The 13,047-nt window shown below is 46.7% G+C and overlaps 1 protein-coding gene across 13 annotated transcripts in view; it reads left to right on the top strand.

Annotated features, from left to right (window-relative positions):
• LOC146173805 (uncharacterized) overlaps positions 1-13,047 on the top strand; it is a 71,106-nt gene that overhangs the window by 30,989 nt on the left and 27,070 nt on the right. For all 13 annotated transcript variants that reach the window (XM_084584218.1, XM_084584214.1, XM_084584211.1 and 10 more), the window contains one exon: positions 9,786-9,884. In XM_084584218.1, the coding sequence (XP_084440344.1) occupies positions 9,786-9,884 (99 nt within the window). The remainder of the gene's footprint in view (positions 1-9,785; positions 9,885-13,047) is intronic.

Here is a 13,047-nt window from a genome sequence, read left to right as displayed (position 1 = left end):
CCACTAATTTTGATGTTCAGCAAGAAAAACGTGTCAACTTGCAAAGCGAAAGCTTATCGCCGGGAGTCACGACGCGAAAGTTGATAAGCATTTCATTTTTATGTACATAAATTCATACACAACTGTAGCAAGGAATGGGGAGACTACGATATGTCCACTCCTTGCGAGTGGCACTACACTCGACAAACGGTCGTGAAGTTCTTCGTCTCCAGTAGCAGTGCTCTCGCTTATATAGCCAGGAAAAACGTTGCCACTCAAATTGCCAAAACCGGAGGTGGTACGTGAAGGTGGTCCGAGAGATCCAATCAGCGATCGCACTGATCACTAAATTCAAATCTGCCGCGTCGCGACGGCTTACGCTGCTAGAGGACCGCAGCCAGGTTGTCTTGATTTTCGCGGGCGCTTCAACATTCTACTCGCCAATGCTTCCTTGCATTATGCCGCGGTGCAGAGGAGCGGCATGAAAGCTTGTAAACGAGACGTTAGCAGGAGAAGCTTGTCGTTCGGCACAGCGGAATCCGGGTGGCTTGACCGAGCGCAACAGTACCCCCGCCATCAGACAATGCACCAGGAGGACAAGCTGCTCCCTAAGTAGCTAGGATGCCGGGCGCGCTCGTTCGCCAGATACTCGTTAATCCGCGTCCAGTGTCGAGGCGCCAGGTAGCTCCACGTGTCTCGGCTTCTACTCGCCAGGCCAGGATCTGCTGCTCACGCTATGTCGCGAAGACACCTCGATCCGCTACGCTCGGATCTCTCTGATGTTGCGTCTAGCAACTGGCCACGGTTGGTCGTTCTGCAGCTTCGGAAACCAACCGACAACAGACAACACTAGACAACACCAAGTACCATCTGTCCCCCGTTAAACACAAGACTAAGGGACAATCAAAGTGGCTTGACTAAATTGCTGTCCGCTTTTTGCTCCCACTGCAACAACAGACAAGTATAGGATGCAGTATAAAGGGCTCAAGCAACACTTTCTCACATTAACGATGATTGAAAAAATTAACAATCAGCAGTATAAACAAAAATAGAGCGCTAAAATCACTTGAGCCGTGAACAGAGAACTGAAAAAACAAAGTAACTTAACTGTGCCCCGATCTACCTGCGAGAATTGCCGGTTTTGGCGAAGTGCTCTTTGCCCGCGGCTAAGGGTATGTCTGAAATGCACGGCTCAAAGAGTCCCAGTTTGCATTTAGATCCCCTTCAAACAAACTCTGGAGCAGCTGTACTGGGGCGGTGTTTGCTTCTGCTCTTTCTTTTGAAGCTCAGGCGGTCTGTTTCTCTGAACAACCTTTACACTTGAGAGGAAAGGAACAAACGAGGGCAACTTACACGCTTTGCTCAACAATCTGCCGCTTTCCACACAGGTCATGTGTGCTCTTAACACGGGAGCATTTCGGCCGTCAGGAGCTTCTATTCATTTCCTTTCGCGATAGTTTGAGCTTTCTCTCCTTTTGATGCCAGCACAGATTCTTGCGCCTGCATTTCCACTCCTCTGGGCGATATCGCTTTGGTGCTCGTTTGTGTTTGGTAGCAAGGCTTGATTTCTTCGCAATATCGTAACCGTGGTCACTAGACATATATGTAACGGTGTATGTTGCGCATAACCCAGCTGGCTCATGTGTACAGTCTTATTTAACACTTCTAAGTGCATGTGCGTGCTGACCTCTCTGGGGTAAAATTATATCCAAGTTGCTGTCCCTGAGTCCGTTCCTGCTACACGGTCAACAAGCTCCTTGTGTTCTGGGCATTGAACGACCAGTGTTTTCAACTGATGTCAGTGCTGTCAGGCAGCCCTTTTCGTTTTCTTTTTCAACTGGAGCCAAATCTTGCCAGCTGACGGTAATCTGAGTGACTGTGGTACCGACGTCGCCTAAGCGCGGCGCACAGGATCTTCATATATCACTCTTAGCGGACGCCACCCTCCTGGCCACGTCCAAACAAGGCTCGCTCGCCAGCCGCTGAGCTAGGCATTTTCCGTGCCGGCTTGACAGTAAAGGTACCTTGCTCCGTTGGTTTGCTTGTTTGCTGCATCGCTCTGCAGTAACCGACACAGGATCAAATTGTCTCGAGAACAGAGGTGCTTTAGCCCACGTCAGCGTTCGCCACGTCAGCGTTCGCACTGTTGATTTCACTGCGTACGAAGAATTCCGTAGTCACCCGCTTTCGAATTCGCAAGTGTCGCTCTTTACAGCGACCGCGGGCTCATCATGGTGCTGCCTTCCTTGATCGAAACTTGTGGGCTGAACAATTTCCTTGAACGGCACTTCGTGTTTCTATGTGTCCTGCTCTATGACGACGATGATTTATGAAAGTGCAATTTTGTCATCTCCTAGTATGACTCGATGTCCGCAAGGCATTGAAACTTCTGCTTTTGATTCGATAAGGGTTTCAGCAACTGTCTGCTCCCCACTCTCGTTTGGTGGAATCGGATCACGCACAGCTACAGGAGCCTGTGTGCCGTTCACATCGGCTGACAGCGTCACTGTGGTTTCGTCGCCTGTGGAGCCGGCCCAACCGTTTATATGACGCCGCCCGCCAGTAACTCAACCATGGAAACGTCAGACTGCTATACGAGGTTCGGACGGCCTGTAGTTCACTATAGTCGGCTAGCTACTGCGGTCGCGTTGCTCGGCCGCTTCACCGAACATTTTCGCTGTCTGCTCCGAGACTTCCTAAGCGTGTGTTTCTTAATATACCAAATGTGCAAAGAATGACCTGCCCTGATTCTTCAATAAGCTGCTTCGAGCTGTTCAAAAAAAGGTAGAACTGCTCCGGGAGGGCCGCCAACAAAGCTGCTTCTATTTTATGTTTTCTAAAATTTCCTTCAAGGGTAACCATTGAGATTGGTAAACAGGCACTCTGCTCCTAGGCCACTTGGCGCTTCCAACCTATTCTACCATAGATACACTCGGGGAGATGAAAGACGGGTGGACAACGTCATAGTTGCAGCTGAGACTAGAAGTGCTCTCCACGTTTTGCCATTCAAATTCATCTTGCGCATATGCGGTTTCAACAGTCGCAGGTGTTAGCGTTTCCCGAATTGTTCCAAAAGCAACTTTCTCTTCGCAGTTCTTTGCGATGTGCCCTTCCCTTTTGCAGTCATAGCACTTCTCACTGCTTCCGTTGTTCAACGAACGTGCCGCATCGTTGTCCAGCTTGGAAATATCCTTTGTATTTTGAGAGTCAATCGGTCTTTCCCTTACCAATTCTTTCATAAGGGAGGAATATTTCCGGGACTTGCGATTGATTAATGACTTTCATTCTTCGGGCTACCTCGAAAAAACATCTTTCTTGCTTTTTCTACGCGGACGGCGCTGTGCAGCCTTTGGTGGTTGTTGTTCCGCTGTTTCCTTGTTTAACCTCATTTAGCCTATATGGCAACCAGAGTCGGAGATGATGGAAGCAACGTTAGAACTGCTTTAACCTGATGCGGTTTACGACTTTATTGTGGCCGGCATAAACCTCTTCGCCCTTGACTCCCTCATATTGGTCGGCTTTTCGACGAAAGGCGAAGTCAACATGCGAATCTTTGCCTTTATGTGCATACCGAAACATCTGCGAAAAAGCTTCAGGCGACATTTTGTGCTTCGGTAGCAGGGTTCCCTTGACAACATTCAAGCTTTCAAACGCCTCTTTCGACAGAAAAGTACTTACTGCGATCCCTCCCGTGAAGCAAAGCTGACAAATTTTGTGCCTAGAAGGAGCGTTTGATGTCACTCCGTTTGCACACATGCCCAAACTTAACGAAGATTATAGCCATATCCTCATCGATGACACAAAGTGACCTTTGGTCGTGGATCTGGGAACGTTAGAGGGAACTGTCGAAGAAGCAACACAAAGCGCTGGCAAGCATTTTGGGAGTCCGAATTCTTTCGTTTTAAGCTCGTGCTCACGCTGTCCTTTTTCGTTCTTTTCAGCTTGCTCATGCTGGTCCTTGATATATGTCCAAGCTTCCACAGCTTCCTCAACCATCACGTTCTTAGCCCGGATAACCTCAACGATCTCCTTTTTTTTTTGCTTGGTTGGGCTCACATTCGTGCCCAACTGCTCACAAATTCAGAGATGTTTGACCTTGTAACGTTCCATCTTTCTCTCCGGCCTTTTGATGTTTGCTTCTTTCTAGAATACTGTAGCGTAGATACACGCACACAGAGAGTAGACGTATTCACAGATATTTACAAAGGGGTTGTTGACCACAGCACAGACGAACAACTTCAGGCCAGCGGCGCCTAGCACGAACTACCTAAACTTTGTCGTCCCAGCGTTCGACCCGTTCTACACGCGAGCACAGCACTGTCCTCGTCGTTGTCCATTGAAATAAGTTGCGGCGGCGAAAGCAGCGTCCCGATGCTACGTAGAAGACGGATCAGGTGCATGGTACTGCTATAGGCGAACTACGTGAACAACATCAGTTTCGGGGCTGGTGGAGGACGTTGGAAAATCGAGGGAGGCAACCTCATATGTCACGTCTGTCACCTGAAGGAGCACACAATGAAGGCCGTTGTACTGACGAAGGAGGTTTTTTAGACAGACCGACATGCCGAGAAGGAGACCAAACGAGAACGTGTGACGCTGGGGCATTGTGCACTGGGCGATGCCGGCGGTCGTAAACAGACTTTTGGTAGATCTGGGAGGCGGTGAGATAGTGTCGGGCGATTAAGCGGGCAATAGTTGCTTGGGCGATGACGTCACGGGAGTACTCCGTGGTCGACTCCGTGGCAGTAGTGTATCCAATTGCAATGCAGCGTGTCGACCAAATAAAAGATAGAAAGGGGAATTAAAAGCAAATGTTACATAGGGCAAGGAAATGTTCCAATCACGATGGTCGGGTGCGACGTATATATATAACATGTCAGTTAGGGTCCTGCTCAGCCGCTCGGTAAGCCCGTTCGTTTGAGGATGGTACGCTGTAGTGAGCTTATGCTGCGTGGAACAGGACCGGAGTATGTCGTTCACTACCCGGAACAAAAAGTAGCGGCCGTGGGCCATCAGAAATTGGCGTGGAGCACTGTGGCGAAGGATGATATTTTGTAACAGGAAATCGGCCACATCGGCGGCGTAGCGGGTTGGATATGCCCGCGTGATAACGTATTCGGTGGTGTAGTCAGTCGCAACAGTGATCCAGCGGTTGTCTGAACTGAACCTAGGAAAAGGCCCAAGGAAGTCTAGTCCTACACGATGGAAGGGTTCTAGGGGTACGTCGATAGGCTGCAGAAGACCGGCAGGCAATGTGGATGGGCGCTTCCTGCGTTGACAGATGTCGCAGCTGGCAACGTAACGCCGAACGCTACTATTAGACTGGGCCAAAAGAAGCGGCGTCAGACCCGATCGTACGTTCGTGAGACATTGAGGTGACCTGCGGTGGGCAGGCCATGTAGTTCCGAGAGGACAAGACGCTGGGGAACGACGACCAGGAGCGGAAATCCATCAAGGGGAAGCTTGCGGTGGTGGAAGATGTCCCGACGAACAAAGAGTTAAAGTGTAGGGTCTGAGGTGGCATCGCTGAGGCGATGGATTAGTGGACGCAAGGAGGAGTATTGCCGCTGCTCGTCCGCGATGTTAAGCAGATAAGAAATAGCGAACAAGTTAGGGCAGAGGTCATTGTCTGCAGGATCTAGTGGTTTCACAGGGTACACACCCTGACTTGTAGACAATGATGTAAGAATACTCTTGGAGGTGCAATACCCAACGACCAAGCCGGCTTGTAGGGTCCTTCAATGAAGAAAGCAAACAAAGTGGTTTGTGGTCAGTCACAACCGAGAAAGGAAGACCAAACAGGTAAGGTCTAAATATAGACACGGACCATGCAAGGGCTAGGCACTCGCGCTCTGAAATGGAGTAATTGCGCTGGGCAGAGGAAAGAAGGCGGCTGGCATATGCGGTGACACGGCCTTGACATCGGTGACGTTGGGCGAGCATGGCGCCGACGCCATATCCTCTAGCATCTGTGCGAATGTCTGTTGGAGTCGACGTGTTGAAATGGGCCAATACAGATGGTGAGGTGAGCAAGTAATTCAGTGAAGAAATTAAGTGGTTTTTTAGCAGGGCCCTAGGTAAAAGGGGTGTCTTTCTTAAGGAGGTTAGTGAGGGGACGGGCGACGGAAGCAAATTTTTTTATGAAGCTTCGGAAATTGGAGCACAAGCCGAAAAGCTTCACACATCCGTAGACGATCGAGGCAGAGCGAAGTCATTGACAGCTTGAAGTTTAGCAGGATCTTTTCGGACACCAGAACCATCAACAAGACGCCCAAGGATTCTGAGTTGGCGGTGTCCGAATTGGCATTTCGACGCGTTGAGCTGCAACCCGGCTGTATGGAAGACGCAAAGAATGCTCGTCAGTCTTTCGAAGTGCGCGGAAAATTTGGAGGAGAAAACTACAACGTCGTCGATGTAACACAGGCATGTAGCCCATTTAAAGCTCGAAGCAGAGTCCATCATTCGCTCGAAGGTAGCTGGTGCACTGCAGACACCGAACGGCATGACACCGAACGGCATGAACTAGTATGAACCTTGCGGTGTGACGAATGCGGTCTTTTCATGGTCTTTGTCGTCGATAGCAATTTGCCAGTACCCGGATTGAAGATCGATGGAAGAGAAACATTTCGCTCCGTAAAGGCAATCCCAAGCTTTATCTATTCTTGGGAGAGGATACACGTCCTTTTTCGTGATGCCATTGAGGTGCTGGTAATCAACAAAGAAGCGCCAACTCCAGTCTTTTTTAATAAGGACAACTGGTGAGGCCCATGGGGTCGACTAGGGCTTTCTGATGTCTTAATAAGCATCTTGGCCACCTCCAGTTGAATTATGTTGCTTTATGTACTGGACAGTCTATACGAACGTCTTTGAATAGGAACGGCGTCGCCGGTGTTCACGCGATGCGTAACTACAGAGATCCGAGCCAAAGGGCGGTTATCGAAGTCAAAGATCTCGTGAAAAGAGCAAAGAAGACGTCTGAGGTCGGGAATTTGTGCTGGTAAAAGGTCAGGAGCTATCATACGGTGGGACGTCTGAGACGTGGCGGTTTGCCGCGGGGGTATGAAGCCTGTAACAGCTGATAACAACGAATTTAGAAGCAGGGCACAGCGTGGCGAACGACATGCCTTGAGGAAGCGGCTGCTGAGGACTGGTAGGGCCACTTGATTGGCAAACGTCGTGGCCACTGTATGCGCAAGAGCAACATTCTGTGCGAGAGGTACATCAAGGGCTGGAGTAGCGATGTACTGACCATCAGGGACTGGTGGGACGCACAAGAACGACACATAGGTGACGGCTTCGGAGTCCAGGCGGAGAAAATTGACAAAACATAGGCGGTTCCCAACTAGATCCGGCGGCTCCTCCGTAAAATGCAGGTCGAGGTGAACAACACTAGTTCCAGATCCACACTTTGTCGTCCTCGCGTTCCACACATTCCACACGCGAGCACAGCACTTTGTCCTCGCCGTTTTCCCTTGAAAATATGCTTGTTGTTCGCTAACTCACTCTAACAAAACGCGCGCAAGTATTTCACGACCTGCAGCGTTTACCTTCTTAGCATCCTTTGACTTTCAAAACATTCTTCACTAGTTTTGAAATACGTAACGTTAACAAAATGCTGCACCATATCTGTTTCTAAGCTATCATAACATGGATCAGAGAAAGTCTGACGTTTGAGGGAAACTTTAAGGTACCATCCGCGCCGAGGCGTCTGACGCCGGTTGATCCGCAGCTTCTGTCCGCTGTTGCGAGATGATAGGTGCCAGCCAGTTGCATGGTCATGCCTGGCAGACCCAACCGCTTTCTTCTAGTGTTGCGTTATGTTGGTACCTGAGGCATCCCGCCGCTTCTTACGAGTGTTGGGAAGAGATGTTGGACCCACAGCTCTCGTTACCAGTATCGTGATCGAGAATCGCGTGCTCCCTTGGCGGTAGGCATGAAACCGAGTCATTGTCGCTGAGATGAACAGACGCGTTTTTATACACTAGTTTTTGCAGGGTATTGTTTGCAGTACTAGTTCGACACAGGCGCCGAAGGCTGTTAGCCGTAGAGTACTGTAGCGACACAGCGACGGTCGGGGAGACTACGACGTGTCCCCCCCTTTGCGAACATCACTGCACAGTACGAACACTCGTGAATGTCTCGATCTTTAGTAGCAGTGATGTCGCTTATATAGCATGAAAAACCGTTGCCCCTGAAATTCTCCAATCCGGAGGGGGGTACTTCACTGTGGCTAGAGATATGCAATCAGCGAGTGTCTGATCACTCGCTTCGAATCTTGATCAGTACGATGGCATTTCCCCGCTAGAGGACCGGTACTAGGGTGACTGCAATTTTGCTGGCGTGCCTCAACATGATGTCGCCGAAGGCCTTTTGCGATGCGCCGCAGCATAGCGGAGTTGCACTGGGGCTTGCAAAGTGAGTGTTAGCTATAGAAGCTTAAAGTATTTCTGAGTGGTATTTCGCTGCTTGCTTGGGCACGACATTGCATGGAATGATCCCCTTGGTGCTTACAGCAATTTTCATATTGGTGCAAAATTGTCTGAAAAGAAAACAATTTTCCCAAATGGCACCTCATCCAAATGTTTCTCGCACTAATGGGGAAAGGGGTGTTTCAATTTAGTTTCACAGACATTAGATATTTGCATGAAATTTCAGCGCTTGGAAAGACAAACTTTGATCCCATCATACTCGACAAGGACACAGCTTAGAATCATATGTAACAAACAGCGCAACAAAGAATAATAAGAAAAATGAACAAACGGTTGAGCACTTAATATTTTTTTATGCCTAGATCTTAACCAACCCTTCGGCTTGCTCTAATATCGAACAGCACATGAACTGGTCCTTCGCAATAAGTGAGTTGGGCATGTGGATTAGTTTGCAGGAAGGAAATGAACACCGTAGTCTCTCTGGCTACTGTGGTTATTTCTTGATGTTTCTTAAACGTCATACCGCCCAGTTTCGCACGGGAAAGAGGGTCAACTTTATTTTTTGTCAACAGTATAGTAATCGGCTCTCGGGGCGATAAGAATACTACCCATTAAGTAGCCATGAGCCAAAGAAGCTCGACAACTTCCTAGTCTTTCTTACGACACGGACATCTGACCGAGTTGGTTCAGTGCAATGAGGTTTCTCACTCGGCAGGAATCAGGTGCAGCAAATCTGAAGGATGGAAGTATTTTGGGCACACCAGGAGTATGTGGTACAGGTTAGCATATTCTCAAAAAGTGAACATTGTTTTAATGCTTGTGCGAAGCCTCCAGCTCAACAAATAAAATGATATATGGTTGAAGGGTGAAGGGTGAAGTAGCTTGCACCTGCGAGCATCCACCCTTCAACTATATACCAATTTTCACTTACCGAACCTGCAAATATTCCTTCAAGCAATCTCGAACGTTCCTCCGGCCACCTCTTACCCAGGCACCTCCTGAACTATCTATACCACCAGTGTGTGGTGAAAGCAATTCGAAGTACGTAACTGAAACCGAGTACAATAGACACAAATGGCACACTCTAATACACTAGCGCATACATCACCACTCTTGTGGCAGTAACAACAAATTTGTCATTCTTAAAAATAAGTGGCATACGTCAAGGTACAAGCTAACGGAAGGCAGATGTTATAGCAACATGGCTGGCGCAAAAAGTATTATAAGTAAACGCTGAATACAAAAGTAGTGCCTACGTAAGAAGGGAAAACGAAAACATCTGCTCGCGAGAAAAAAAGATCTTGTGCTTCTGTCATCATCTGCCGCGGCGATAATATGTGCGTTGAATAAATGAGTAATTACCATGTTCATGTTTAGGTCCGGAGTCGTGAAGATGTGGATGTCGCTGCCATAACGAACTGCCTTAACGAGCTTGCAATTAATGACCCAGATGAGGAGCATCTATCGTGTCAAAAAGTAAGTAGTTCAGACCTACTAGCAGTATACATGCGACGAAACTTGCTACAGGAAAAACAATATGACGGGGAGCCGCCAATTAGTTCTTGTAGGCCCCTCATATAAAAATGTGGACAATAACAAAACTCGAAAATGCGAACATTGAGTGCCTTTGACGTGCGTCTGATTTGGAACGTTTTCGAGGAAAGCAATTTTAGAGGTTATTATAGGCATGTACAGCCTAGTCCACTTCTAGCTGTAACATGCTCAATGCTTTTAAAGCGTCATTGCTTCCGGCTCGGCCAAGCAATAAAGCTAATTGAGAGGTCATGTGAGGTAGCATGTCTGGCTCCATGTGGCCATGCATCGATTTGCATCAATATGTGTCTGCGTCGGACGCAATGTTACTTTCAAACCAGTGACAGGGTTATAGCTAGAAGTGGATGCCCCTGTACAGTTATACAGGAAGCAATATTTCCCAAACATATTCGTTACTTAAGTTACACTCCTTTCCTGTTCCTGTACTGTGGTGGGAGCTCTAAGGGTCAGAAAAATAAAGATAAATATGTTCTATTCGCTCCACCAGAACCTGGTTCCGAAAGAGGGTCTGTACAAGAGATTTGTCCGGTCGCCACTGCACTAAAAGGAATGATGACGGCGATGAATTGAAGGTTTATGCGCATGAATTGTCTGTAGCCCTTGTTTCTCCTGATGTGTACGCTGAATCCTGCATTGCTGAAATCAGTCTCGATTTGATTGAGGTTAATGCACTGTTCGGGAAGCTTACGGCCTGACTGGCAGACACTTCAGCGTTTCATATTATCATGGAAGGCTGCCCGAGGTCTGGAAGAATCTTTGCCTCACTTTGAACTTTGACACTTGCAAAAACGTAGCCACCTGAGGCATCATATCCCGCGAATACTCAAGGTCCGCCTGTAGGTGAAGGACGTGATTTTGTTAAAGAGAACATCTGGATACGAACTCCATTATTCATCACACTATTTGAAATACCTGTGTTCCGGCTAACCGTGGTGACTCATGGACGGTGCTCTTATGGCCGTACGGTTGCGTCAAAGGCCACGATAGTGATGTCCCGCTCAAACCAGGAACGAGCGCCTAACGGCTAAACCTATAGCGATGAAAGGAGTGCTGTGGAGATTTTCCAGTGTTTATCTTGGCTAATATAGTTTTATATATTTACGCCATGTAAGCTGGTCTTTGAACCATGTTCTCATTGAACCAGTTAAACTGTGCTGCCTGAAAGATGATTATTTATTTATTTAAGCGGTACTGGAGGCAAAATATCACCAAGCCGACGAGGTCAACTAAAATCAATGTTTTACAGTTCAAAAGCATTAAAAAACAGGGAATGTCACTCAGCATTGAACTGATAACAGAAGGAAGTAACGCATAGAAATCATACCACACTTCAATTGGGAAGCGATAAATACAGCGACTTAGTCGGTAGGGCGTTCCAGGGTGCGATATATAGTGAAAAAAAAAGAAAATTTGTGCATATAGTTCGCGCAAATGTAGGTGATAAGGCAAGACAATGCTTATAGCTAGAGGGCCTGGAGGAATTTTTAAGTAGGGTTTAGGAGTAATGCAAAGTCTGGAAAACTATAGAATTAGTAGTCAGGTTTTCTTTCTCTTTTCGGTTAGTGAATGAAGGCGAATAATAATCATGGATGAAGGTGAGTTTCGTCGCCTGTGTCGATTATAAATGAAACGAGCTGCTAAACGTTGAATACTCTGAAAGTTTTGAATATTATTGGACCAATATTGGTCCCATGCAGAGCAGGCATATTAAAGTATGGGTCTGATAACATGTTTTCGATATCTTTTTCTTTTACGACTTATGGCATGGAACAATGTGACGCTTTAAAAACCCAAGCGTTTTATGTACTGCAGGTTATAAACTATAAACATGCTTTGTTAATGTTAATCTAGATTTAATGGTTACGACAAAGTATTTCCAACCATTTACCTTCCTAGTAGGTTTCTGTATTTTTTTCTTACTGAAATTCAAATTGAATAATTTTGTTTGTGCTGCGAAGTGCAAACGTTTTCACAACATTGATGGCCACTGCCCAATCATTGTGCCATTAATCCAAAAACTGCGAATTTTCATTGAGAGATATTTAGTGATAATGAAATTTAATACCTTTAATAATTATAAATTTATAAGAAACAATCAAACCATAATAAATAGTCTAGGCCCTAAAACCGAATCCTGAGGAACGCCAGAATGACCACCTAATGAGGAAGAGTTAACATCATCAACAGTAAGAAACTGTTAGCACTTGTCAGATAAGAAGACACCCGATGTGTATGTTTACTTGGCATGCCAAGCATTATCATTTTTGCGATCAAGTTATAATAAGGCACTCTGTAGAAGGCCTTCGAGTAACCTAATACAACATTGTCAACTTCTCCTCCCGTAACTATGATGCTAGAAATTTTACTGATTGTAACTAACTGTGTAGTTTTGGAAAGTTCTCGCCAGAAATGGTGTTGCACGTTGATTAATTTTTTGTTCTACTCCAGGACTAAATATTAAGGTAACAAAATGTAAGTCTCATTGTTGGAAGGACACAGTTTAGAAAGGAGGCACTCAACTAGTGTATTTATCATTATATGTATGAAATGCTGAGGATTTTCAAGCCGCTTAACATTCATGCGTGGTATTCCGGTTTTACTCGTCACTAGATCTCAGCATCTTTCACGCTTCCAACGTACCTGTTGCCCATGTGTTGGCCGCGGTACAATAATGTAAAATCGAGTAAAGAGCGAGGTATGACGGTACACGTGAACGACAGACACATGCTCTGACTGTCTCTCACGTGTCCCGTCTTACCTAGCGCTATTTTACTCACTGCTTAAGCATGTACTAACCAACCCGTATTTGGCCTCTTCTACAATAAGTTAAGTCTCTTCCACAAGCCTATTCATTATGAGACGGCTCACAGTTGAGGTTTCAGGATTGGGTTGCACCACCGGATAAGAAATAGTTATTGCCATCAAAACTGTTGATTATTGTTGTGACAACTTTTGAATGCTTAGAAAAGAAATTATGGGAATACACAACAATAATTTATTGCCGACGTAAAATGATTTGGTGCGGCATAACAGAAACTGCGATACGTGAGTTGAGTTGCACAATGTGAATTTTGATGACAAACAC

This window comes from Amblyomma maculatum, chromosome 11 (assembly GCF_055883805.1).
Source record: "Amblyomma maculatum isolate TAMU_Amacu chromosome 11, ASM5588380v1, whole genome shotgun sequence".
Lineage (NCBI taxonomy): Eukaryota > Metazoa > Arthropoda > Arachnida > Ixodida > Ixodidae > Amblyomma > Amblyomma maculatum.
Note: the sequence above shows the minus strand (reverse complement) of the source record. Positions and strands in the feature narration are given on the sequence as shown.